The sequence below is a fragment of the Coturnix japonica genome, chromosome 11 (genome assembly GCF_054131305.1).
Source record: "Coturnix japonica strain WE chromosome 11, WE-NBRP24, whole genome shotgun sequence".
Classification (NCBI taxonomy): domain Eukaryota; kingdom Metazoa; phylum Chordata; class Aves; order Galliformes; family Phasianidae; genus Coturnix; species Coturnix japonica.
The window spans coordinates 26,691,865-26,719,370 of NC_140673.1; the positions used below are offsets into that span (position 1 = coordinate 26,691,865).

General features: G+C 39.7%; 1 protein-coding gene across 15 annotated transcripts in view; it reads left to right on the forward strand.

Moving 5' to 3' along the window:
• Positions 1–27,506, forward strand: part of PATJ (PATJ crumbs cell polarity complex component) — a 137,257-nt gene that overhangs the window by 24,913 nt on the left and 84,838 nt on the right. For 13 of the 15 annotated variants that reach the window (XM_015870721.2, XM_085511639.1, XM_015870718.2 and 10 more), the window contains 7 exons: positions 1,528–1,604; positions 4,228–4,284; positions 5,568–5,702; positions 8,891–9,055; positions 10,787–10,918; positions 25,165–25,374; positions 25,878–25,997. In XM_015870721.2, the coding sequence (XP_015726207.2) occupies positions 1,528–1,604; positions 4,228–4,284; positions 5,568–5,702; positions 8,891–9,055; positions 10,787–10,918; positions 25,165–25,374; positions 25,878–25,997 (896 nt within the window). Of the gene's footprint in view, positions 1–1,527; positions 1,605–4,227; positions 4,285–5,567; positions 5,703–8,890; positions 9,056–10,470; positions 10,495–10,786; positions 10,919–25,164; positions 25,375–25,877; positions 25,998–27,506 lie in introns of those variants that run through there. The other 2 variants (XM_085511642.1, XM_085511643.1) reach the window with 1 other exon arrangement.

Consider the following 27,506-nt stretch of genomic DNA (forward strand, 5'->3'; position numbering starts at 1 on the left):
TCTAAAGAAGATAATCTGTTTCAAAGAGAGCTGTATTCTGTATCTAAATACACAAAGAAAGAAACAAAAAACCAACATCCAAGTTTTCATGATCGGTGGAGTTTCTTTTAGTGGCAGAAAACAGTCATCTGAATTGCTGGAATCCTTGAATATCTAAGTCAACTCGAGGCTGTTGCTTAAAGGCACACTGGATGTTCCCAAGTGAAATCTCAGTTCCTAGGCTGTAAGCAATGTAATTTCTCAGTGCAGATCAGACAGAATTTGCCTGACATGACAGAAAGTGATGGAGGAAATACTGTTATGTTGTATAAGTTAATTTTATATCTTTATTTTTAATGAATGGGAAACTTCAGAGTTCAAAGATGATGTGAGCTTTGCAACAGAATACTCATTACGTGCTTTATCTTTGCAATCTATGAAGGTGTTGAAAGTAAAGGCAGCTAGGCATCCCATGTGTCTTTGCTTTTCCTGGTAGGTTGGTTCTGAGCTTCTTGATGTCTTTAAAATCTTTCCTTTTTTCCCTTTCCCCCCACCCCAGCTATTTTGCTTGCACATTTGTGTGCAAAATGTGAAGTTGTGATTTACATTCTAAGTTTCAACGTGACACATGGGCAGTCCTAAGTGGTCTGTGCCTTGTCTAGACATCTGACAAACTATTACAGTCATTCAGAGGGGAAAAAAAAAAAACAGTTTTCAGTAATTCAGACTCCAGTTGCTGCTGTTGTAGCTGCTAGATGGAATTTGCTTTAGAGTTTGATTCCTACCAGTTAAACGTTGCTTCAGCTTGGAACTTTATATGTGTGCTGAGCTTCTGGAGGAGGTCAAATGCAGGGCAGCCAGTCATTTTATGCTGTCTAGCTCTGTCAAATTGTCTTACATGACTGTAATACTGCCTTGGTTGCATAAGTAAGAAAGCTGAAAAGATATAAATGTCAAGATAGGCAAGTTCCCACGGAAGACTGGTTTAGAACTGGAGCTTATATTAAAGCTCATGTTACTTACTGGCCTAATTAAACTGGACAAGCCTTTGTACCTGCCAAACATATAAATAAAGCGTATAACTGCATAGTGCTTACACAGCTCCACGATAACAGCAGTATCTTGTCAGGTGTTTTACTTCTTAAGGGGGTTCATTTTGGTGGGAGATAATGGTCCCTTGTAGTGGCATGCATTTTTATAGCAACAAATTATGAAGTCGTGTGAGATTTATTTTGCAGCCTGAAAGAATGATTTATTTACAGTAGTATACGGTACAGAACTCACATCTTGTCAATGCAAGCATCACCTCTCCTGCCATTCAGCTGAATAAATCACACGTTAGCAGTAGCTGACATTTTGCATTGTTTTCCTTAGAAAGTCATTTTTGATTTGCACTGTGTGATAGACTCAGCTTAATGCAATTTCTTTTTGTGTTTGCATGATTATTTCCTATAATCTTTTATTTACACTGAATTTTTATGGGAGTGTTTCAAAGCAAATGTACTTCTGAATGCAAAATGTAAATGTAATCCTCCCCTTCGTATTTAGGAAGAGCCCCATTCCCTCCAGCATATGATCTGAAGTCCAAGTGGGAAAACCTGCTGGGCCCTGAATATGAAGTTATGGTATGTTACCTTTCAATAAACTACATTCATGTATGTTATTTTTTTAAATTACAGCTTTGTGAGCTCATTACAGGCTGTTTGTAGAACAGTTCAGCATTTGGAACAGATCAGTAACGTCAGGCTTTGTTTCCATTAGCATCAGGGCTGAAATACAGAAATGGCATAGCTGATACTTCTTTTAAATTCTGTTTATATAAATACTATTGTTAAATTGTTACATGGATACTAGACAGGAATGGGGATTTAAGAAAATTGGCTGTTTTTTTATATCTACGTCACAGCAAAAGCTTAAAATATGTGGTATCCTTATGATTTTATTTAGAATCCGTGTAGTTTATTGCATGCTGAAAAAAAAGAAATAAAGCCACATTTCAAGGTAGAATTGTGATGTTTCACAAAGAATCTTAGGATTTGGTTAGAAAGATGGAAAGATGATTTTCAAACATACTGGAAAAACAGGAAGTAATTCAAGGTAATGTAGCTTTATGGTGCTGGTGCCTATTAGATATTTCTTCACCTTGTGTTAAATAACTGCCAGGCAGATGATTGTTGTGATCAATTGTCATAAGGACTTGACTGAAATGGTAGTTCACTATTGCTCCTCAGTGCTGTGTTAGCCAGTGAGCACAGATTAAAAGAAATTCCAGCCAACCTTCCTTCTGAAGCCTTAAAAAATTCTCTCCGCCACCATGAAATGCCCTGTTTGTCTTTGCAATGCTTGTCCAGTTGATTTAGAGACACTTATTTTTACTGCTTGGAGTAGCCATCATTCCAATCGCTCGCTGGAAGATTTAAAGTAGCTTTAAGAATTGTCTTGAGAAACTCACTTTGCTTCTTTCCATTAGCACTCCTTTAAGATCTGAAGTTCGAATAAGATTATGTACGTGGTGTCATAAATCTGTTTGGCTGCCCACTTCAGTTGCTTGGTATTCCCATCCTTACATTTCCAGAGTCTGATATTTCTTCCTTAGCACTATCGTGCTTCCCACAGAGGATGAAAACCTGCTTAGTTTGTGAAACTGTGCATTTCTAATTCTTGAGCTGCTGCCAGTAAAATGGCAGGAGTGAAAATCACAGGATCACTTAGGTTGGAAAAGACCCCTAAGACTGAGTCCAGCCAGCAACCTAACGCTCCACGTCCACCACCACGCTGCGTACCTGAGTGCAGCATCTGCATCTCTTATATATCCCCAAGGCCAGCAACTCTGCCACTGCCCCGGGCAGCGTGTTCCAGTTTATGTGAAGAAATTCTTCTTAATAACCTTCCCTGGCCCAGCTGGAGGCCATCTAGTGTTGGTGGTGGTTAAGGCGCTAATAGTTGTTCCTTTTAAAAATGGGAGCTGTTACAATGCCCAGTTATTAAAGTCAGGTTTTGGTTCTTCCAGTCTTTGTCATCTGGTCTGCTTGGCTGTGTTAATTAACAATGCTTAGCTTGATTTCAGCCTGGTGGCTCCCCTGTGCTCAGCACCCCTGAAACTCACCCTGAAGGTGACTGTGAGTTGGAGGACTTCTCTGGAGCTTTTCTCTTCAGAGAAAATTGTTTGATGAGAGGATTTAGCATCACTCATGGCTTCTGTGCTCCCAGTCCTTTCTGGTAGCAACTCAAGGAGCAAAACTGAGATCGTGTTGAAAGGAAGGAGACCCTGGGAGCTTGTATAGGGATTTATGGCTGTGTGGTGTTTGTTGCCAAGTACCTAACTGAGAATGGACAGGCTGAGGAGTTATCAGTCCTAGATTCATTTAGTTACAACTGAGTGGACGTGAAATGGATTGTGTCTGTTGGGAAAAATACCTGAGGTGCTGGAAGACAGGGCTCTGGAAGCCTTGTTTAAAGTTAAGCTGAAAGGGAAAGCTGGGACTTTAGGTTGTAGATACTTTGTAGATACTTTGTTACACTAGAAGTTTCCAAGGGAGCCTGAAAGGAAACAGTCACCTGAATTTTGCAAGGCTGTGTATGTTTCCAATCTAACAAACAGAGCAGGCTTCCCAAAAATCTCCATGTCCATGACTCAGGCTTCAGCCATCCTTGAACCTACAGATTTTGTCTGATAACAATTAAAATTTGAATAAATAACCTTCTATGGCTTCAAATGAACTCTGTTAAGGAAGAATTTCACATGAAAGTTGGTGAAAAACATTTTAGTTATTGCATTCAGATTAGGGTTGTTTGTTATTTTTAAAGATGGACTGAAGGGATTTCTTCTACTTTTTGTGTATGATTCATTTTGTATTCAAATTTGTAATTAAACTCACGTATTTCAAGCTGTGTTAGAAACATGCAGCAAAAGATAGTGATTTAGTATAGATGTTGGGTGGATCTACTGTAGCCTGGAGTAATAATTTAGGCCATTGTACTTTCCAGTTCTGATTGGCAAGTTGGTGTGGGTATTTGCGTCAGATGTAATGGCATTTTGTGCTTATAGAGGATTACTGGACTCGACTAAAATTGTCGCTCAGGCTTCAGGAATAGGATAATATTTGAATCTGTTAATAGAGCATAATCAGAACATTGCGAAATGTAAATGTTGGGCATCAGGGATTTTCCAACACTCATTTAAAATGATTCTGCATCAATGTAATATCGTCCTGCTATTGAAAGTAGTCATGCTGTATAAATTTTTAGGTTGTGAATGTGGATATGCCCATAACAGATGACTCAGAACTCCAGAAGTACTCAAAGGTAAGACTTGCATGATTATTTCCTTCATGGCATCTGTTGACATTTATGACTCAAAATTCCACTTTTGTTTATTTCATAAATTTCAGGTGATTTCAGTTTTCAGGCTCTTTTCAAACAGGGGCTGCTTATGGTCTGCCTGTTTGCTGGACTGGTCCAAAGCAACAATGTAGTACAATGGGCAAATGTTCCTTTAAAAAAAGAAAGAACAAAACAACCAAGCTGAAATTTTGGGGAAGCCTCAATTTATTGGGTACTTAATTGCATTGAAATTCAGTTGTAAAATAGTTGCTGAAAGTTGCTATGGAATGAAGTAGGGGTTGAAACTCTGTTTAACAGTGTCATCATCCTGTGCAGGGATTCAGTGTATCCAGCCTTGGGATGGAGTGCCCTTCTAGTTAGAATGTTAGAATTTCTTCCCTCTGAAACTTTTGATAGACTTGCAAGGGATGTATGCTAATAAAGGCAAAGCTAATGTTTGGAAGTGATGCATTTGTGTGCTTGGGAGGATGTCTCAGTGAAGAAAGACCATGAAGTCAGAATAAGGTATGGATGCAAGGAAATGGTGAAGATCAATGGATTACTCCTTTTTGCTTTAAACATCCAGAATAAACTGGGCAAGCGGGCGGAGAGTCAGTGTTTCACCTCAAGTAAAAAAAGAAAAAACAGAAATTTGCCAAACTGAAGGAGCAGATGATACTGATCATCTTTGCCTCCTCACCGTGGGTTGCTGTGGTTCCTGCTGTCTTGTCTGGATTGCACAAACACGATAACAATCAGAGGCTTTCTGGAGGGGAAAAAAGTATAGAATAAAAGGGATCTTGTGAGAAGAGGCTAACGCAAAATCAATGCATTTACCTTGCAGAAATAAGGTTAGATATTTGCAGAGGACACCATGGATATTTTTCCTACTTTGAAAGTAGTGTGGATCCTCAAGGGTCAAGGCAGCTGATGCTGTGATGGGTTGTTGTTGCTTTAGCGTTAAATGGTCGTGATGGAACTTCTGTCAGCCTTTTCAAAACTCACTGTTTGGGTAGGATGGACTTATTGAGTGGTGCTTTTCCCCCTTGCATTTTTTTCAAGTGGTAGCATTATGTAAGAGTACAGTGCAAATGATTCACGGGTTGTTTTTACTTGTGTAAATGGTTTGTATAATTCTGGACACTTGTGTTGTAACATAGCCCATGTGAATTTAGACAATAATTTCACCATGGTTAATTTGAGCTGTGAAGTCTTAAGTATGTTCATATTATGATACAGTTACATGTTGTCTCCTCTTTTGGCAGCTATTACCCATCCATACTTTGAGATTAGGAGTTGAGCTTGACACGTTTGATGGACATCATTACATATCGTCAATTGCTTCAGATGGTCCTGCTGCAACACTTGGTCTTCTGCAACTGGAGGATGAACTTCTAGAGGTAAAACAAATGAACAGGGAAAAAAAGGAGAATGTTTTTTAAGCCTTTTCTGAAACACTCGTATTCAATTTTCATTTGGTTGCTATGTGTGCAGTACTAATTTTAACAAATTGATTGTGAAAGCAGAGCAACTCTCTGGAAGCCTCACCTTTTCTTTGCCATTTAATTCCTCCCCTGTGCGCCTCCTTGTTACCTCTTAGTAACATCACGCTTTTTTTCTGAAGCATTTAACGTGATTGTGGAGAATCAGAAGGGCAGAGATGATATTTGTGTTGAATGCAGAAGTATCTGTGTTCCTTCAGCTTTTCAGCAAATGGGCATTAGCTTTTGTACTCTACGTGGTGGATAATCTTTCTTAATATTTTTCACGCTCAAAAAAGTTTTCTGAGGTCTCTGAAATTCCTGTTAAGCATTTAAACTTGCTTGTTGAGTCTTGAGAGGCATCAATGTCTGAGAGGTAGTACATCAGTTTGTTTAAATATGTATAGAGAGGTACTGGGATAGATTTGGAGTTATCAGAATCAAACCAGACCAGCTCAGGAAAAGTATGCGTTTAATCATATTAAAATAATATCTGTTTTGTGTTTGTACCTATCAACATCTCAGCCTGCAAACAGTCATTAATTTCCCATTGAACACTGTTTATGAAATATTTTGAATATTTTTAGTGGATGCAAAGAGCAATGTATTGGCATCAATGGGAACAGAGTTAAGCCTTCTGAAAGATTAATTTGTTAGCTGCACTGCTCTATTGCCTTTACTTGTTGTGCACCCTTTGATGTTGATCAAAAATTCATACTGATATCACTAGGACCTAAACCATCTCTTTCAGTTATCGCTTAATGGAGGATATCTCGGTTCCTGAAGGAAGAGATTAATGGAATGCTGAAAGTGTCATTTAAATTTCTTGGCCACTAAACAGAAAGTTGAATGGTAAAAGCAACTGCAGAGTGCTGCAGAGTAATTTAGGAAACTTTAATTGTATATTTATTTTTTTATCAATTTTACTTATTACTGTGTATTTACAGTTAAGTACACAGATATGTCCAGACCTAGTGAGCATATATTTTCTTTTTCTGTAGCTGGAAAAAAAAAAATAACTGAATCAAAATGTGCTCCAGGGCTAAAGTTATATATGCCAGGTTTAACCCAGAGTATGTTTTTGCAGCCAAGTTATAAATCCCTTTAAGTAGGGGTTTGCAATGGAAAATGTGACAGCCCCATTTCCCAAACAAGCGGCTCTACCTGGGCCTGATACAAGTGGGATTAAAATGCAATCAGTACAGGAATTTTCTTTAATATATAGTGAGGTTGACTGCTGATTATTTTTAATGATGTGTTTGAATTATGATAGAAAACATGGTATTTTCTTTTTTTTTTCTCTCTCTCTAATTTTAGCTGATTTCATTGTGCTCTTTTTTAGAAGTAAATTGCTTCCTCGTGTCCTTCTAGTTTTGTGAGAGGAATTGCTCTGACTCTTATTTGATAGCACAACTAACTGGAGGGTTGTGGTAACTGACGGGGGTGCTTGGCACCTTGTGTGTCTAGAGGCCGATTTCTGGCAGCTGCAAAAGCAGGAATGGGAGTCCCCAAGTCTGCTTGGGAGTGAGCAGTAGCTCTTCTCCATCAATCACAGTATGCTGAGAAATGCTGGTAACTTTCCACCGCACTGCCAGTCTCAATGCATTAAAAAATCCTTACGCGTAGATACTTCTGCTTAAATAATTAACTAATGGAATAGCCTGATAGCTCAGCAGTTGATACAGTTCTTACAGAGAAAAGCATGGCAGTTCATCTTACAGTGTTGCAGGCAAGCTTTAGCACTCTGAATTTTCTTCTTAGGTGTTCTTTAGAAGGAGAGGAGCTCTGATTCTCAGCAGTTTAAACTACTGTAAAGCGTGCAAAGAAAAGATAGAAGAAATAAAATCTGATTGATAATGGTGTGCAACGAGTTTGCTGTGTGATCTTACAAAAACTGTGTCCATCTAAAGAGCAGGGAGATCTGTGAAGTACATGGGTAGGCTTGGCCTCAAGCACATGGGTACAGATCTACATGCTTTATTTTCTAGGATCAGGAGGCTCACCTACTTCAGTGGTGCAATGTGGATTTTTTCAAAAAGAACCAAAACACCCAAAACTTCATTTATTCCCACTTTTGTTTGTTCTGTGCTGTGAAGTAGATTTGGTAGAAGAATAGTTGAAATCCAGCCATGCTGGGCATTTGATTATGAGAGAAGATTTGACCTCAAAGAGAGCTCTGAGATACAGGCAGTTAAACCTCTTCACATTGACACCTACAACATCCACTGACAGTTTGTGTAGCTCGTATTTAATGCTGTTAGTGTGGGGCATGTTAGGTGTACTGTCACAATACTGTGTATTATGCAAGTATATAAAAGAGGATCCATCCTTGTTTTTTTATTTTCCTGAGGAAATATAACTGTAGTGTCCCATTTTTAAAGTAATGTTATTACTTTTTTAGGATTCTGTGGATTAAAATATTATTTAACAGTGGCCTTATAGTCTTCTGTTTTCACTGAGGAGCGCAAAAGCATGTGGGATTGTAACCTTAAGCCTTTGTCAGGGTTTTCTGATTAACTGCTTACTGTAATTGGGTTGTTTTCTTCTGTATAAACATTCTTGCATTTTTTTGTGTGCAGCCTATATCAGTTCCAACCAATTTGATACAATTTAAACAACTGAAAGATATTGTAATTTTGACTTCAGGTTTTTGATTGGAGCTCAAAATCTGTGTTTGCTAAAATTTTAATTTGCTTTAAATTTTTTAAAACTGAAAATTTCTTTTTAAATTCAAATAGATAAGCCTAATAATAAAAAATAATTTAAAAAAATTAAAAATAGGCAATTCCTAACAAAGCAAGTGAGAATGAAGTACTCTCTAGAAAGGTTTGTACTGGTAAAAGTAGTGACTAGAAAATGAATTGTAAGAAGGTGAAGAGAGCAGAGAGATCATGTAGCAGAAGTCAAAAGTTGAACATTCATAGTAATGCACGTATATAAACTTAAGGAGCACTTGTTAACAAAACAATGCAAGCTTTGCTGGAATCCCTAGGTAAAAGAAGATCTCCACATGCAACTGAGTAAAGGCAAGTACACAAAAATTAATGGAAGTAACATGGTTGATACCCTTTTAATTAACTCTGTATGGATATGTGTTTTCTGTGTAGGTAAATGGAGTTCAGCTGTATGGAAAATCACGCCGTGAAGCCATCACTTTTCTAAAGGAAGTGCCACCTCCGTTTACAATGGTTTGCTGTCGGCGACTTTTTGATGATGGCAGTGAGTCTCTTGTGGATGAACCCACTGTGAAAGTTCCATCTCCAGAACAAAAGGTAGACCTCTCTTGTCGTTTAGTTGGATAGAATGAAGATCACCCTTTTTATTAGGAAAAAAAAAAAGTTCACATGTTTCTGAGAAAGTAATTTAGCTTTCTAGACGGCACGCTTGTTTTCTTTTGTTGTTGTTTGGTCCAGACTTTTCAGTCTTAAAATTCCTAAAATGTATTTGTAGGTATTTAAACCCAGTTTACTTTTTCGTTGTCTTCTGAATTTGCCTTTGTGACTCGTTTTGGGCTTGTAAGGGTCTGCTGGTTTTTCATTGAGAGAGAGTTCACGTTTGCAGCAGTATTACTTTTATTGCAGTTTATGCAGGTTGAAAGGGAGAAACTTCATTGTACTATAAATACAAGGTAGGTAAATCACTGAGCTAGCATGCTGACTATGTACATCCTATTCATCATTCTTACACCTAATAGGTGAGTGAGAGCTTTGAATTATACTAAATCACATCCTTGCCACCATTAGCTGATTACTTCCATGTTCTGAGAAGGTTTTTTTAATAGAACTGGAAAAATATTAAACTTAATGTTTCTTTCCACTGCAGAAGCTTTAAAGTCTTGAACTGAAGCTTGACACATGTAATGGTTGTTCCTATTTATAACAAGTATTTACACCTTGATTTCTCATCTTTTGTGATCTAATTTCCTGTAAGGTAGGATTTCTGGGAGGAGAGTTAAAAATGAAATATGGGCATTTTATGGAAGAATAGGGGAGCACAGTATCCAACCTTTTGTGTAAAAGGACCTTTCCATTGCACAAAGAATTGTTCTGGTGTGTTTTTGATGTTGCATCCTATTGAATTCTTTCTACTGCTGGTTACGCATCTTTGTCATAAGACAGTACTGGATGAAAAGAGGTCTCTAATGAAAAGGAGTAATCTCAGAATATTTCTACTTTCTTTTGAGAAAATAAGACAGAAGAGTGTGTGGAAGAAGAAATCCTTCTTTTTGCTTCGTGGATGTGCTCTGTGCAGTAAGCATATTTGTACAGAGAAATAAAGTCAGAACGGTGTGAAGTTGCAATTGTTTTGATAGTTTGTAAAGATTTAACTGGTAAAATCAGAGCTAGATTAAAACATAAGTTAGGAAAAAAAAGCCAACAAGGATGCCTTTTTGGAATATGTACTTAGATAACCATAGATGTATTTGGAAGTTGTCTTTACATGATGAAATTGAGTAGCTGTGCTTCTTTCATAATTTTTTTGTTATGAGGTGTAGAAGTCAGAAACTGTTCTTTCAAAGTAGATATGACTTGTATAGTTACAATTTAAGAACTATTTTTTGTCTACATATTAAATGACACAAGTGTCAGCTCATGTCTATCACTAGGTCTTTCCAGTATGTTTCTATAGTTGGTTAAATCTTTCATGCTAAGATATTTATTTTTTCTTTATGCATCTAATTGGACAGCTGAAGTTCATCAACATGTGAAAGGTTAGTAATATTGCTGCAACTGATTTGACTAATACAGGGGTGTTTATATGCCAGGCTGGGCCCCACTGCTCTGAGCACAGTATAGTTGCAGGGTAGTATCCAAGGCATGGAGCTGGAGAAGGTACCATGTCTGAAGTGGGACTCATAGTGTTCAATCAAGTTCTGCTTCAATAAAAAAACATATTCTAGGGCATGTATGAGCCATTAATGATAATCAAATGTTGAGTTAGTGGTGCTTGTAAATAACTGCAAAGCATAGAATTTGACCTAGAGTCATCTTTTTTTTTTTTAGGTGAAACCTGAGGAAAACATTAATCCTGAAGAAGAAGAAGAAGGGGAATTAGCGTTATGGTCTCCTGATGTGAAAATTATTGAACTGGAGAAAGACAAAAATGGTTTAGGATTCAGCATTTTAGATTACCAGGTACACTTTTCTGTGCAATTAAATATTAAAAATCCTTCAATCTTTTTTTTTTCTTTTTTTCTTTTTTTAATATGTTGCCTTAAAATATCTCATGACGTAGAATACTGGGTAATCAACTTGGCACTTGGGCCAAGAAACTGTGTAGGGAAAAGTAATTTAAAACTAAAAATAAAGTATAGCGTAGAGCTTGTTCTAAACCAGCCTGACTATTGGACGTGATAAAGTGCGAAGTCTTTAATCAAACTCTACCTCATAACTCCAAGTTTAACGGCGAAATGCTGGGGGAAGATTGTTTTTGTTTTATTTTAACTTAGAATGACTTCTCAACTATGAGAGTGCAAGAAAACTTTCTTAGGTATTGCAACGTCGTTTTCCATGTACCACATTTAATGAGTCTTTTTCTTTTTCCTCCTTATTGCCTTAAAGCATTTTGTTCATAAAATGTAGTATGTGCCTGCACTTTGTGGTCACACACTGGTCCTATAAAGATTCACCATTTCAGGCATTGAATCAAGCCTCAAAAGCAAAGCTATCAGATTTTGGAGGAAAGTTGACAGGGGTGGAGCTTTGCCACAACTGTCCTTCACAGTCAAAAGGGAATGTCAGGGCTGACAGGTGAACTGGTGTAACAAACTCATGTTTATGTAAATTCGAATATGCTTTAAGTGATTAGTGTAAGATTAGAGCCTGAAGAACCTAATTAATGTTTCTATTTTGTTTTGTTTTTCAATTATGTGTCCCTGCTCAAACTTTTAAACTAGTATGTTGAATATACATTGACATTCCAGAGCCATTTGTAGTTTAAAACTGATTTCTCCAAGAAACATTTTGGAGTAAGATATATATGTAACAATGGAACTCTTTAGAGAAATCTTCAATTGTGGGAAAATTCTTCTAAAGTTCATTAGTCTTTCTTTCCAAAATACTGCTTTATAGAAACTAAAAATCCTAACTCAGAATAAAATGTTCTTAATCTTTCTAGTCAAAGTGACATATTTTTAACATCCAGCCATCATACTTAGAAGGGAATAAAATAGTTGGATTGCTCCTCGTAATAATACTCACATCACATCTGAATGCTGCCTGAATGTTGTAGTCTAATAAAATGTATTCAACTGTTGCAAATAAATGTCAAGTGCTATAAAATTCAATTATATTTTTGATACAATACAACATGCATTGGGAATGAATTAAAAAAAAAAATAATCTGAAATGTTATGCAAAACCATTAATTCTATATTTTACCAGTGTGATTTAAGATTACTGAAAATAGATCCTGTTAGTCATTTTCACTGACACATGTTGTGTTACAGTGCCAGCTTTACTGTAGAGTTGCTTGGAGTCTTTACAGAGCAGTAATACACAGATTTGCTTTTAAGTTCTCATATAATCAGAATTAATGAAGGCTTTAATAACAGGCTTTTTATTTACTTATTCACAGATGCAAATACATGAGCAATGTTGTGATACTTTCAGCTAAATTTAAATGCATTCTAATCAATTCTAAATGAGTGGTAAACCACTTAATCTCAGATCTTTATAATTTCAAGATATTTATGTATAAAGTATGCTCTTTTGTTTGGGATTTGCCTCTTAGATCTTTTACTCTTTTCATCATCTGCAGATTAATTTTTATATGGAGATGTCTGTGACTGTGTGCACTTATGTAAATACATCCATCGTATTCTTGAGTGCAGGGCAGAGAAAACAAATAATTGTCCATGCTAGATTGGAGAGGGCAAAAATTTATGTGGTTACTGGGAGACTGTTCAGAAATGCCAAAGAAATGTTGCTGAGTAGCATGAAATTACAGTGGAGCTTTTAATTGTAGTTTAAAGGATCTGGAGATCCAACTCTGTTTTCAACATTTCTTTTTACAATTACCCTTTTAAAATCATTTTTGAGACTTTGCTTTGCAAGAAGAGATTCATACCTTGTGACAAATTTGAATGGGATAGACTAGATCGATGGGCCAAGGTAAACTGTGTGAGTTTCAGTAGGGCCAAGTGTCAGGTCCTGCATTTTGGTCACAACAACCCCAGGCAACCCTACAGGCTTGGGAGAGTGGCTGGAAAGGGACCTTGTTGTGCTGATGGACAGTTGGCTGAATATGAGCCAGCAATGTGCCCAGGTGGCCAAGAAGGCCAATGGCATCCTGGCTTGTATCAGGAATGGTGTAGTGAGCAGGACTAGGGAAGTCATCCTGCCCCTGTACTTGGCATTGGTGAGGCTTCACCTTGAGTACTGGGTTGAGTTTTGGGCACCTCAGTACAAAAAGGACATGGAGGTGGTGGTGCAGGTCCAGAGAAGGGCAACAAGGTTTGTGAAGGGCTTGGAGAATATGCCCTGTGAGGAGAGGCTGAGGGAACTGAGGCTGTTTAGTCTGGGAAAGAGGAGTCTGAGGGGTCTGTGTGCAGGGTCACCAACCAGCAGCCCAGGCTGCCCAGAGCCACATCCAGCCTGGCCTCGAATGCCTGCAGGGATGGGGCATCCACAGCCTCCTTGGGCAACCTGTTCCAGTGTGTCACCACCCTCTGTGTGAGAGGTGAATCTGAACAGAAGGCCCTCTCAGTGCTGAGAATTACACTCAGATTGACTTTCTGTTATGGAAGTTTTAGGAAATGTACTTTTCGTGTACCCAACTTGGAGGTGATGTAACTGTGTCCTGAGTTTTTTTAAGATCAAAATATTTTTGTAGCTGTTGGTTGAAATGGAACTTCAGAAATAGCAGTAGGGCTTCAGAAAGATTGGTAGGAATATTTAAAGCAGCACAACAGGATAAAAACCATGATGTACTGTTATTCTTTCTTACTTTCCACTTATGTCAAGATATGGTAATATCTTAGAAATCCTATTGAAGTACCAGTGTATACCAACCCGCTTCAGTTGCTTCTCATGGGAGAATGGTGACTGTTATCTGCAGGGTTTAAGAACCCCTGAAATCCTGCTCATACAGATGTGTTTGCACTGGGGTCTGTTATGACAGTGAGCAGTGCCAGATGTGCTGCAGAAGTGAAAGAATGCTAATTAGAGACCAGGCTGCTTGTGGTGCTGTGGAAGCATCTTCATACTGCTTTCCACGGATGTTTAGTACTCAGTTAAAAGCACAAGGCTTTTTACCTTTCCATCTTAATTCTGATTACAAAGTGAGACATGGTGCTGAATGTTCTCACGGTTCATCATTTCTACTTTTAGTCATTTTGTTTTCTCAAAACTTGGATATCCTGCTTCAGTTGTCTAAAGTGCTGCAGTTCCCATGTCATGCCCTGGGAAGACAGTATTAATAACAATTCTTAGTGAAGTACAATAGGCATCTGAGTACTTAGAAAACTGAATGCTGAGATGGAGAAATTATTACTCTGGTGTATGAATTTTTAATGGGCTGTCTTTCTAATAATGTCTCATCTATCAAATAAATGATAAGCATATCCCAAGTGACTTACGGGATATTCCCAGAAATGTACAAGCATAATTCCAATGCCTATATATTTTAATGAACTAATTACAAATTAATTATACCAATTATGCATAATCAATAGTATCACTACCTTGTCCTGTGTTTTCTTTCCTCTGTCTTGAGGGATTTAAGTGCTCAAGACAGAACCTTCTCATTAATTAATTACAGTCCTCTTTGAAAGACTGTTCAGTTGTTCCTAAAACTTTGGGTTTCTGTTAAATAAATGGATTAGATATTGTCTTTTTATTGTGAAGGCTGTATTTGTGTAGGTTACTATTTAGCTTCACATGATGACTGAATAAAAAGATCTTCTTTTCTCTTCTGCTGAACGTCCTTATTTCTCATTATATAGCAGGAGATCTTAAAATCTTTGTGACTGGTTTCTTGCTGGCAAGGTTAGCACTGGAAGAGGAGGGCTGGTCTTGTGGTGTATTTCTTGAAATGGTCAGTTTCACTGTTTTGTTTTGTTTTTCCCCTGGAGTGTTATGGCTTATTTAGAATAGCAAACATCAAAGAATTATTGGGGTGAAATCTTTGTATTTTTCTCTTTTGGCTGCTGTGTTGGGATCCTGTCAAAGCTAGGTGTTGACTTTTCTTACTAACATATAGGTGACAGGCTTGCAGAGGGAGCTGCACATCCCTGCTGGTGGGCTCCAAGTGCTTCCCTGGCTGATACAGCATCATCAGCCCCCAGGGGCCTCAGCAGCAGACCAACCTCCTGTTGGTCATCCTACCTCAAACAAGGAGCCTGCCCCATTCCTGGCCATTAAAAAGGTGTGCTGTTCAGTCCTCTGGCCAATTCCTCCACAAAGTAATATACTCTACCTCCCTTAATTTCCCTGTAACTTCACTTGGAGAAATTGCTGTCTTTTTCACCTCTTAACTAACTTTTATGTAGTGTTGCTGGCACAGTTAGCGGCAAGTAGGTCTTGATGGTGAGTGGGGGACCCGGTGCACTGTTTGTAGAGTGCTTTGGGACCAACTGATGTGAAGGCTTGCACCAATAGATGTAAAAGCATTAGGCTTGTAAGTACCTTGCCTAGCCTGGAGCTAAACCTTCCAGCCAACAAGTCAAGAACTGAGCCATCATTACTGAGACCCAACCCTTTTTCTTACAAAGAAGTGGGAAATGGAAGAGGGCATGATGTGTCAGCAGGTGAAATACAGGAGAAATTCCACATAAAACTGACGGTCATTGCAGGAGGTAGGGTGAGAGGAAGAAAAACTCACACGCTTTTAAAGGTTGAAGTGATTGCAGTAGTATTAAGGGTGCTTTGAGTAGCCCTGAAACAGTGTTCAGCAAAGACCCAGTGCATGCAGGCAAATAGATTCTGTCAGTAATGTTTTACAGAAATATTGGAAAAACCACAGGTAGCTGAATTGCAGATTTCTTGAGTTGGTATTGACTAGAAGGGAACTTGAATGGTCTGATGAGCTTTTATCAAATTAAACAAAAAGCTGAATGGACTCTATGTGGAGCTTAATTTACTGTACTTTGAAGTCAGAGTATTTTAAAGCAGCTGTTTTAAAGTGTGTGACACCAGAGAGGATCAGGGCTGGAGTAGAGAGGGCTGACATTTTGCTTATATGAGATGCTGCTTCACTGCAAGCTGTGCTTGAAAGCCAAGGCCCAGCACCAGGCACTGCCACCCCACTGATCTGTGGGGTGCAAGAGACTGCAGGGTTAACTGTGCCAATGTGGGTGCAAACGACTGCCCTTCCATGCAAGAAGTGACAGGCATATCCACACTGTATGAGCCTTGTGCTACCCGGACCTGGATCAGCGTGAAGTGTGCCTGCCTTCACCCTCCTGGGTCAGTGCTTAGCGGGCTTTCACTTTGATCTAGCCATAGGGACTCCACAATCTTCTTATTCCTGGGCTTATCTTCATTATCATTACCAGTATTTTCTTAGTGTTGAACTAAAGTCTTTCTTGCTGCACATTCAGCAGGTTATGTTTTGCCCTTTTCCCAGGGACCATGAGAAACCATCGTTTTCTTTTTTACAACAAAATCACTCGCAGTCATTCACAACAGGAAGTGAAGCAATTTAAGCGTCCCCAAATATCTTTTCTCGTTTCTTTATGCCCCAAACAAACAGACTCCAGATGTAGAACGACAAAAAAGCAGTCTGACTTATTCGTAGAAGGTGGTATCCAACCAGATTATTCTTTTTTTCTCTTTTGGACTATCCGACAGTGAGATGGCTGGAATGCTTTGACGAGTCACTAGCTAAACACTCGCCCTCTTGTGATAATTTGAGCTTTGTCTGTCTTGTGATAAGTTTGTTATGAACAAAGGAGCATATTCATGTCCTTGTTAAGCACATTTTCACCTGATCATGTGATGGAAACCTGTGGCTTGCTAGCAAAAGCTGCACAGCTGTATTAAAAAGCAGTTTTACAATGGCTATCAGCTTGGTACTGGGAAAACTGATAAAGGCTGCTTTTCTCCCATCTCTACAACCCATCCACATTCATTAACATCAAAGTTCCATAAGCCTCGGTACCGACTGTGTTGGTACTCATCTCACAGAGGATTTGCTTCTCTCCCCCTATGGGAAAGTTCTGCATCCTTTAAATCATATTAAGCTGCTTCATTTGTGAAATAATTCTTAATAGTGTGTCATGAATTGAATTCAATGTAGCTTTTTGAAAAATTCTCTTGGAGTTCAGCTTAAATACTACTTTTCAGGACTGAAGAGCTGCTGAATGCATCTGAGCACATTCCTGGTGAAGTTTCTAGGGTGTTTGTGATCGGTGGTTTCCAAACATCAGTACAACAGTACTATAGGCATTGGGAGACCAAAAACCACTTCAGTAAGAAATCAAAGAGACTACGTATCCCAGCATGAGGTACAGACAGATGCACAGGAAAAGAACAAGGTGAAGAATGTGGGTACAGGGAGATACATTGAGGCTCGGGTATACCCTCTACTTGGGCTTGAGGGAATCAGCAGCCTCACTTAGAGGGAGAAGGCAGGAAGGAATCTCATGCACAGTGTGTGCTTTGGGCAGCTGTCCTGCACAGACCCTGCCTTTTATGAGCTGCAGCAACCAGAAATGGGGATGGTACCTGAGTCTGTGGAAAAACCGGAGTGTTACTTAGAACTTCTGGTCTTCTTTGCTTTGTCGCACATCCTTGAAATAAAAGCTAAGCAGTATATTATGAACCTTTAGAAAAGTTTTCCCTGTTCTCCCATGTTCTACCAATCTGGTTGTTCTTTTTCATTTCCTGCTAGAAAGAATAGCTTTTAATCAAAACAAATAAAACCCCAAACCAAGGAAATTCATTATTATTCCACAGATGTCTTCTGCCAGCAAAAGAAGGCGAGAATTTAAAGGGCCAAAACTGTAGTTAGACTCTTCTATGATAAACACTTCGCAAGTCTCAGCAATGGTAAGAAAATTCAGACAAGACCAGAGGAAGCTCTGTAATCGACTGCTGCTTATCTGAAAGCTGTGCTGGTCTTTCAGTGAGCGTGGAGAGATGGAGGAGCACGTAAAAGCTCAACCCAGGCAGTTCTGAACCTGTTGCTCTGAACTGATGAGATTTGAGGTGTGTGTTGATGGATAAGTGTGAAGATTTCTGAAATCTCAAGGAAGTAATGAGGAATTCTGTTTTCTTAATACCTCACCCTTCTGGAAGGTGTCTCGTTCCCCTACATCCAAGTAGTATTGTCAGACTCGGAGCTCTTCTGCTTGCTCTCCCTGCTTTTCATAGTGGCCTTGAAATTCTCAGCAATCTTTCTGCCCACCATTCTGTCTTCTCCACCATCCATACTGTTGCAAGCTTTCTTTGGCCCACATCACGGTTTGCAGATTCTAATTGCAGAAAAAAACAAACATAATCTTCTGTCTCAATGTGCTTCTTCTGAAGTATTTTCTGTAGCAAACTTTCCATATTTCACGTGTTTGCTCTTCAGGATACAGGGTCTCCATGCAGAGAGCTCTGCTCTGTCTGAAAACACTCACTGCACTGCCGTGGGCTAACAGTGTTGAGGTCAGCACACCTACCTGATGGAAGTGCCTGCTTGGCTGTCTGAGTGGACTGTTTGAATCTGAAAGCTGATCAAACTCAGTATGTGCATTAAGACCATTGGCTGGAAGTTATGCAGGTTGCAATTTTTCCCTTGGCATGTTGGTAGTTTTTTCTTTATTCCCACGCATCTTTATCCCTCCTTTTATCTCATCACACAGTGGCTTTCTTCCATTTCCTTATGAGTTGGGTTTGTTTTTTTTTCCCCCTTATCTCTATGGCTTTTCCCTGTAGTCAGCACTCAGTGTGTTTTTTCTGGAGCTGGAAGTCTGAAAGTCTAAGCTATTAAGAGACTAATGAATGTAATCCCTGTGACTTTAGCTCTGTTGAGAGCAAATATGAAAGGTGGATGAAACCTTAAGTTGACTGAAAAGTTTGATAAATTAAAAGATAGTGACATGCGCGGGAGTCCACTGCACAGTGCCACTTTCAGAACTGCCATAGTCAATGCCTATCTTTCATCTTATAATTTGAGGATAGCAGTAGAGAGCAAGTGCTTTTTCTTTTGATCGTTCTCTGGAGGCACTTTTGTCCCAGGTACCTGCTGGGCAGATGAGCTCTGGCTGTGTGGGGTTTGCTGTAGCTCTGCCAGCCCTGCGCTGCTTTGCATGTCAGCTGGCCACCATGCTCCTTGCTGCAGGCCTACGTGACTTCAGATGGCAGGCAGTGAAAGCCCAGTGTGGGAAATCATTGTGTCACTTACACTTATTTTCCTGTTATCTCTTCTCCTTTAGGTGTGGCTCTGTTTTGGTTTTTTTTTTTCCTTTCCTCTGCGAGTTCCTGTTTCTTTGCTAACATTTCCCACCACAGAAGTTTTGATTAATGCTGGCTGCAACCCTGAGCTTCTGAAATACTTTGCTTTATTCCCTTACTGTGGATCAATAGTTATCCAGTGCTTTGCCTGACACCACAACAAAGTTCACTCATCTTCCTTGGATGCCTTCCTGTATTTAAGTTAGTATTACTTTAGCACATCAGCTTGTGTTTGTTTGGTACAGCCAGCAGCTCTTTATGTTGTGTACGCTTCTTTCTAAGTCGTCCTGCTGACTTCAGCCTAACAGGAATGGGAGAGGCAGAAAGGAGTCTTAAATGCTTTACATTTGTCTGCCTGCCCACGATACCTTGAATAACTTGAAGAACAGTGGATCTAACAATAACAGAGTACTTTCTCAAGGAAGGTTTTTTTAGGCCTTAGGGTACCTTTGGCAGTTCTTAAGACCAACACCTGTAACTCTGCTGGTAGTGATGAGGTTTGGACCTGAAGTCTCCTTGAGGCCACCAGAGGGAGAGAATTGGATTTCATACATCATTGGTTCCATCTCTCCTCTGTTCAGTATGGCAGTGCTTAATGGCTTTGGAAGGGAAGTGATTTTGTTCTTTCTTTCCTCTCGTACCCTGCTGTTGGTATACATGCAGAGGACGGCTCTGCAAAGGCAGCAAGCCACGCTGCACCAAGTGAGAGCATGGATTAGTATCAGGAATGGTGTCACAACACTGAGCATACACATAAATGACTTTGTGCACTGTTCTGCCTTTGCTTTACCTAAACAGTAAGATGAACATGAAGGCGTTTGCCTGGTCCTTTTGCTTGTTGATGTTTGTGTGCTCCTGGTACAGTATGCTGCAGTGCTGTGTTTGGGAAGCTCTCAGTCTGGTATCTCACTCAGAGATTGAGTGAGACTGCAGACTGGAGGGTTTTAAATATGTATATGTATGTCAGACCTGGAAGTGGTCCCATGCAAAATGTAATGAAGCTGAGCTGCTCTGACCTCTGAGCTCTAACATGTGTTTGTTTTGGCTCCCTCGCAAGTATACAAATTGGCACTTGTAAAATTGTTCAGATAAATCAAAATTGGTACAGGGAAAAAAGTTTCAAACTGTTTCTTTTGGGATTCTTTGCCATGCTATTTTTGATGTGTGTTTTCAGAGCAGTGTTTGTGTGGCAGCAGGCAGTTTGTTGCTCGAAGAAAGCTAAAACATTCTAGGAAGTCGGGCTAGCTGAATTTAGATCTTAAATGATGCCAAAACTAATATAGCTTGCAAGTGAGTGAGAGTGACTCTGTGCAGTAAATGTCAGTCACCCGCAGCTTTGCCTTACATTTCCATAGGAGCCTTTAAAGCAGGAAAACATCAACCAGACCCCAGCAATGCGGTAGCCGCCTGCACCCAGCAGAGCCCCAGCACATCGCCTGCGGGCCGAGGGGCTCCGAGCTGCAGCCTGAGGGTGGGCTGTGGGCCGGGCCGGTGCTGCCCTCTGGGGCCTGCTGTGGGAAGCTCAGCGCTCGCAGGGATGCCGACAGCCCCTTCTCAGCATTTCCATGTTCCAGGAAGATGGACAGAGGTGATCTGCATTGGTTATGTTTCCAGTTGTGTTTCTCAAGGAGCTCTGTTTAATAGCTGAGTGTGAACCCTCAGTGCTTCTGCTCAGCCTCTCTCTCAATGCCACGTGAAATTACACACCCCAACAATGTTGCACGCAGGGCTCTGTTAACTCGATGCTCCTGGGGCTCCTAACATATTTGCAGAATTCAGGTTTTTAAGAGGCTCCGTGCAACCTTGAATACAGGGATCCCAGAGGCAGCGGCGGCTGCAGCCCCTGCCTGACTCTGAGTGCTGCTAAATGGATCCAGAACAAATGAGGCTCTGAGAAGGAAGGGAAAAATTTGACACCTGGACTCCAGGAAACGTTTGTGGATTTTGATGAGGAGTGGTAGGGGGAAGGGAAGAACTACAGTTCAATGTAGTTAAATATATGGCGTGCTAAGTATGAATGAATTGTGACTATTTTAAACAAGTTCATATAATCTGTGATTGGCTCAGGAGAGTGATGGCTACAGCATCCCAGTTCCTTAGAGGGCTGCATTGAGGCCTTGCTTGGGCTGCTGCTCTGCACAGCAACGCTCAACTTACTGTGTTAATTCAGGTGGCAAATATTCTTTTTTTTAACAGGATTGTTTTTATTATTATTATTATTATTATATTTTTTTACCTCTTCCAAAAAAGTTTGTGTTGGCGTCTTAGAGCGAGGAGGCTTTGTCTCTTGATAGTTTTAAGTACCAGTCTGATTCCTTTTCCTCATTGTTTATAAATATTGATTCTTTTGTGCAATAAACGGAAGTTAAAAGTTCCTCTCTATACATTCCCGTCCTGGTTTATGCCCATTCTAAGATGACCAGCCTACTCAGGGATGCCATGTACTCATTCCATAATTGTTCTAATGCAGAAATGTGTGTGGAAAGATAAAAACCTGCTTAAATTGTTGACTTTGTGCCACTTATGTATTCCAACAATGTACCATTACAGCAATGTCTCAGCTCTGGATTTGGGCTGGGGGTTCCTTCCCAGCCTATAACAACATCCAAGCCAGTGAGCAGACTGAAACACAGACCTGGCTGCTGGTGACTGAAAATTGCTATTAGCTGGCTTGCCATAAGCCAGGTGAAATGAACCAGAAGCCTTTGGTAAATGTGTGCAGTCAGTGTTGCTCTGTGACCTCGAATAGCTCTGGCTGCTCTGTTAGCATGGAGGTGGCCCCAGAGCCTGGCAAGGCTCTCTGCAACTGAACTTCCCTCTCACAGTTAGTATGGAAAGAAAGAATCTGTTTTTCAGCTTGCTGCCAGCACTGCAGTGCACTCACTGTTTACAAGATGTGAATTCAGTGTTTGCTGTCTTGTTTTAGCAGGTGTTGTTCTTTAAGTGCATTTGGGCGAGTTTAAATCGTAATGCTAAGTTTGCAGAAAAACACTGCTCCTTTGTTTTGGTAAGAAAAACGTGGTGCAATCCACAGTTGTAGTCACCCTGAAGTTATAAAGAATACATATAAAAGATTGCACCTTCCAACAGAGTAGGTCTGTCTTCACATGTGGCTTTTGTTACATTTCTTGTGGCAATAGTGTTGTGATTCACAGTCCTGGTAACAAACATTTGGGGTTTTTACAGCAGTGCCCACATTACAGACTTAACCCTGTCACTGTGCAGTTTACGTTGCTCTTCTCTTCCTGTACAAGAGCTCCCTCTGCTTGAAAACAGCAGTGTGATTATAACCCATGCTTTGTGTTCACCTGATCAACGATTTTTAATACAGCCCCCTTTCGAAAGATTTCTTCTGCTGCTTTTTGTTCTGATATATGGCCTATGTTCCTGCACATGAGGTGTTACGAAGCAGCGCTGATAACCGTGCTGCTCTCAGAACATTGCTGCGTGGGAACTGTGTGCATTTGCAGGAACTCTGTCATTTTTCATTTTAACAGGAGGATTAGAGTCGGTTGGAACACTTCTTCAGCTAAACTAAATCTACCAAAACACACTGATTTGACTAATGCCAAAATGTTTTGATTTCAGTGAAAGTTTAGGTGAAAACAGGACCGTTTGTCATCAGAAATGTGGAGGTTAGGCCACTGACCTTGAGTATCTGCATAGGAGAAGCTGTTGGTGAGATTCCCATGTGCTTTTCAAGTGATTCTGGTCGGGAACCAAAAGAAAAGAAAACTTTGGATCAGACAGAACAGGATTTGAACCTGGTTCTCCCACATTCTCAGTCAGTGCCATAATTACTGGACCAGTCATTCACTCGCAAATATTTAGTCAGCTTATCTGCATCAGTGAAGATGAGTGCTGGTTTTGTTTTGTTCAATTATTATTATTATTTTTTAAATCAATATAGCTAAGCCAGCAAAAGTCATAGTGTGAAAGCTGTCATGTCAGCAAAGGTGTAGTTTTGCTGAGAGCGCATTCACCCATTTAGGGAACCGGCACAAACCTTGCTTGCCATGCATGGCAAGATGAACCCGTGATAAAAAATAAACTTGCTGGGTTAGTTCTATTAGCAAAGCCCTTCCTAACGTAAGCAGTTCTCCTTCTTAAAAATGGCTGTCTTAACATGGTCCTGATTTGGCAAAGAAGTCTAAAAGGTTATTTTTGTTTTGCATTGGAGGAAACCCCCCAAATCCAAAACATTTTGAAAGCCTGTGTTAAATGGGGTGTTTGTGCTCAGCTGTCATCGAGATGGTTGGACATGTGGTTGGGAATGGCAGGTAAAACTGGCTGTGCACAGGGCAGCAGGAACTTTACATTTTCAAAATCTAGATCTTTTAAAAGCAAATCTTTTTCTAATGTTTTTAATCTTCTTTTAACCTTTGAACTGTTCTGGACTTCTGGCATTTGACTTTTTTGTTATTATTATTTTCTTTTTCAAGTAACTCCCAAAGTGCGCACAGAATATGCATAGCTTGGTGTCTGAACCAAATGAAATCCTTTCCGCTCTGTGTTGCACGAGGCAGGTCTGAGCACAAGCAGTCGGGCAGCCCATGAGTCCTGGCACACGTTCAGTAGGCAGAACACCATTGTGCAGCAGAAGGAGGTTGCTGGGCTTGATTATTGAGACATGATACCAGCAAGAAAGCCTGTTCCTACAGTGCGGACACCTAGCGCTTGTGAAGATTATAAAATGGGGGGATTAAGCAGTGGAGCAGGGGAGAGTTATTACCAGTTATTTCTATATTACTTGAATTCAGTTTCAGCATGGCTCTTCCTGCCGAACTCTAATTTCACTCCTCTAATTTCAGCCAATTTGCAGGCATTACATTCATTGCCTCATATGTTTGTACATACCTTAAAAAAAAATGTTCACTTGGAAAGCAGCATGGAGTTATATAAAAGAGAAAAACAGTCCTGTTTTCAAATTAACGCTGAGCTGCAAATTCATGGTGGTCTTTGTGACTTGAATTTTGCCTTTTTGGATCCCTCCCATGCCCTGAATAAGACGCAAGTCCTGAGGGGAAAGAATAGTACATGATTATGCTTTTGAAGGCATAGTGCATGCAAGGATCATTTCTGAACTTTATGACCACTTAGCAAAGGGGAGACAAAGGGCTTCTAATTAAAAATATAAGAATTAATGAAAAATCTGTGTTTTCCTGCCACAATATAATTACTTTAGGTAATTTTGTTGGATTAAGAATAGATTTGTAAATGGCTGAATGTATTCTAGAAATGGCATCTGACACAATGCAGAGGTTAAAAAAAAACACCATGAAAACTGGTACCTTTGCATCAGTTTATGGTTTCTCCAACATGTGTAGTATTGCCTACTTCTCATTCCTCCGTATTCATCGCTGCAATGCTCTGTGTCTTCATTAATGATCTTGGTTACTCTTCTGGTGCTGACCCTCTGTTCTTCTGTTCTCAGGAAGCTTCACACATAAACTGATCTCTCTAAGTTGTCTGCGGCTTTCACGAAGCAGAAATAGTGCAGTGGTTTAGTAAATGCACGGTGCTGCTTCTTGGATGTTGCGACTTTAATTCTTTAATAACTTTAATTAAATTTCTAATCTTGCAGTGATTTTTTAAATTTTTTTTTAGACAAATTTAGCTGCTATGAAGCTCTTGAATTGCAAACAGGATGGTTGTTTTATGTAACGCTAACACAGAACAGACTGGACAGAGGGCTGTGGCTGAGTGCCAGTGTTGTCTTTCTATTTCCAGGTTGGCCTGACTGTTTCTCTGCATGTGAGAAGAGGGCAGGCAGGGCATCAGTCAGCTTTAGAATTTATAATTTCTTAATAGATAGGGACAGAATACCTTGCCTGCTGCAAACCTGTCTTCTTGTAAACTCCAAGCTGTGACCGTATTAGTAGACAGTCCATTTTGTAGGCGTTAGCAAGCTTCAGTTTGGTTGTGTAAGATGAGGAACGTGCTTAACTCCTCCTCATACATTCAAAATAATCACCACCTTTCTGGGGATTCTTTTTCAGGATCCCTTGGACCCAACAAGAACAGCCATCGTGATCAGCTCTTTGGTGGCAGGTGGAGTAGCTGAACGTGGTGGTGAGCTTCTACCTGGTGACCGCTTGGTGTTTGTAAATGAGAAGTATTTAGACAGTTCAACTTTGACAGAGGCAGTAGAGGTGTTGAAATCTGTGCCCCCAGGAAGAGTTTCTCTTGGAATCTGCAAACCGTTGGTGGTAAGCACTTGGATTTTTTTCTCTCTCCTTCTGTGCTGTGTTTGAAGTCAAGAGTGTAAATTCAAGTCGAAATTTTTTTTCTGGAATCAGGCCTTAGGAACAGGTAAGAGTTGACTTGACAAGGCTGCAGTGTTGCTTTTCAAGGACAAGCAGGCACAATGAATTGAAGCAAAGCACTGTCTGATAGAATGTGCTTGTAATTCAAAATGGGAGCAGAGTGGTGAAATAAGAATGTAGGAAGGCCATTAAGATGCTCTTCATAGGCTTGCATTCATCTTCCCTATGCATTTTGGAAACTATATACATATATATATACTAATAACTAAAAAGATTAAAGGCTCTTCTCTTTACCCAACCCATTTGTGGCTTTTATCTTTCTGTACCTTTTTTCCACCTCCTTTTCCAGTGGCTGTTTTTCCCTCTTCCATTTAGTTGAAAAATGTGAACTTTTAGGTTCTTTGTTGATGTTTTCCTCACCTCTCATTTTGATCACTTTGCCTTAGGGAGAAAACAAAGAGGAGAAGAACATGCATAGTATGGATACGAGCAACACAAAAACCAGCCTCGGATCTCCAGAACCAAGAGATAATACCAATTTCTCAATAATCCTTGAAGCACCTCAGGTATTTGTTTATTCTTTTGGTTCAGCTGAAATTTGTAGGTACGGGAAATAACATTTTACAGTTAGAAGTTAAAATATTCTTTAGGTAACATCTCAGTATCAGATACACTCCAGGATGGATTCCCTATAAAATGGATTCTAATGGCTGTTGGTATACTAATTGTATTATGAATACCAAGCATGCAGTTGCCAGTGCAGTTCCTGGACTGTCTGATCAATGTTACTAACTCATTAAGATACCCTGTGTTATCTTGGTTATGAAATAGGGATGCTGCACCATTAATAGTCGTTAAGTCTGGTTCAGCTTTGCAAAGAAGTTAAGGTGTGGAACAGAATATTCTGTGTTCTAATGGATGGAAACAAAGTAGTAGTCTGGTGTATAAGGCAAGTTTGAGAGCTGTTTGTCTATGCAGACTTTCCTGTGTGGCCTGGAGTAATTTCTTTAGTCTCTTCTTCAGTTCTTTTTCATTTTGTGAGTAATAACATTATTGGGGTGGGATGTGACACTAAAGATAGCAAGAGGAGCTCAGATGCCAGGGTAATAGGCAATTGTATTGCAGGACTGACTTGGCTGGAGTGAAAGATCTCTGAATTTTCATTTGTTCTCAAATACTTCACAAATGTGAATTAATTCACATTGATAAGTACATTCTTTTTACATTCAGGACCTCCAAAAGGAGGGCTACTGTGGGGCAGGTGTAGGCGTGTACTGTATAGGAATTGGCTTGGATGTATTACTTGGTGATTTTCATGATGCAAAATGAGTTTATTATTTACCAGGTGCACAGGAAGGGTTCCTGGCAGAGCAATTAGTCCTCTGCCAGCTCAGATTTTTTTTTCCTACTTCCTAAATAAAGCTAATGTTATTACCTGCTTTTACGCAGGGTATTTTATCTTACTCCTACTGTATATAGGAACTGTAATGGTCAGTTTGCACAAAATACAGGCAAATACCATTGCTTGCATTTTTGTTTTACTTTATGTATAACAGAACTGATAGTAGCATAGAAAGGTTATATAAAACTGCCATTATTTGTTACCTTATCAGTTCATGTAATAGGTGAGAGCAGTGTGTCAGGATGCCTTGAGTTCTTATTTCTAACATAGTGCTGACAAAGCTGACTTCAGGGAAGAAAAAAAAAGAAACCTGAACATTTTATATGCTACACCAGTAGACTTTATTGTCGTGCTTGTGGTATTCCCTATTCCATTGGTAGAGTCTGCTACTGCAGTGCAGCACTGTGATTATACATACCTAAGTGCTGTATCAGGAGATGGCAATACAAATCGCTGTGTGGTTTTTCTGAGTGAACTGTTTAATATTATGATGAAGTTGGTGGCTCTTAGAAGACTGCAGCGTTGGGAGAATGATGCGGCAGGAGTGAAATGAATTGAAGTAACAATGAAGAGAATTAGAATCTCTTCAGATGGGATATTTTGTGAGATTGAGGTTCTCAGGGCAAAAAAGAACATTTAATGCCTATGAAAAATGGGGTAACCTCTAGATTGC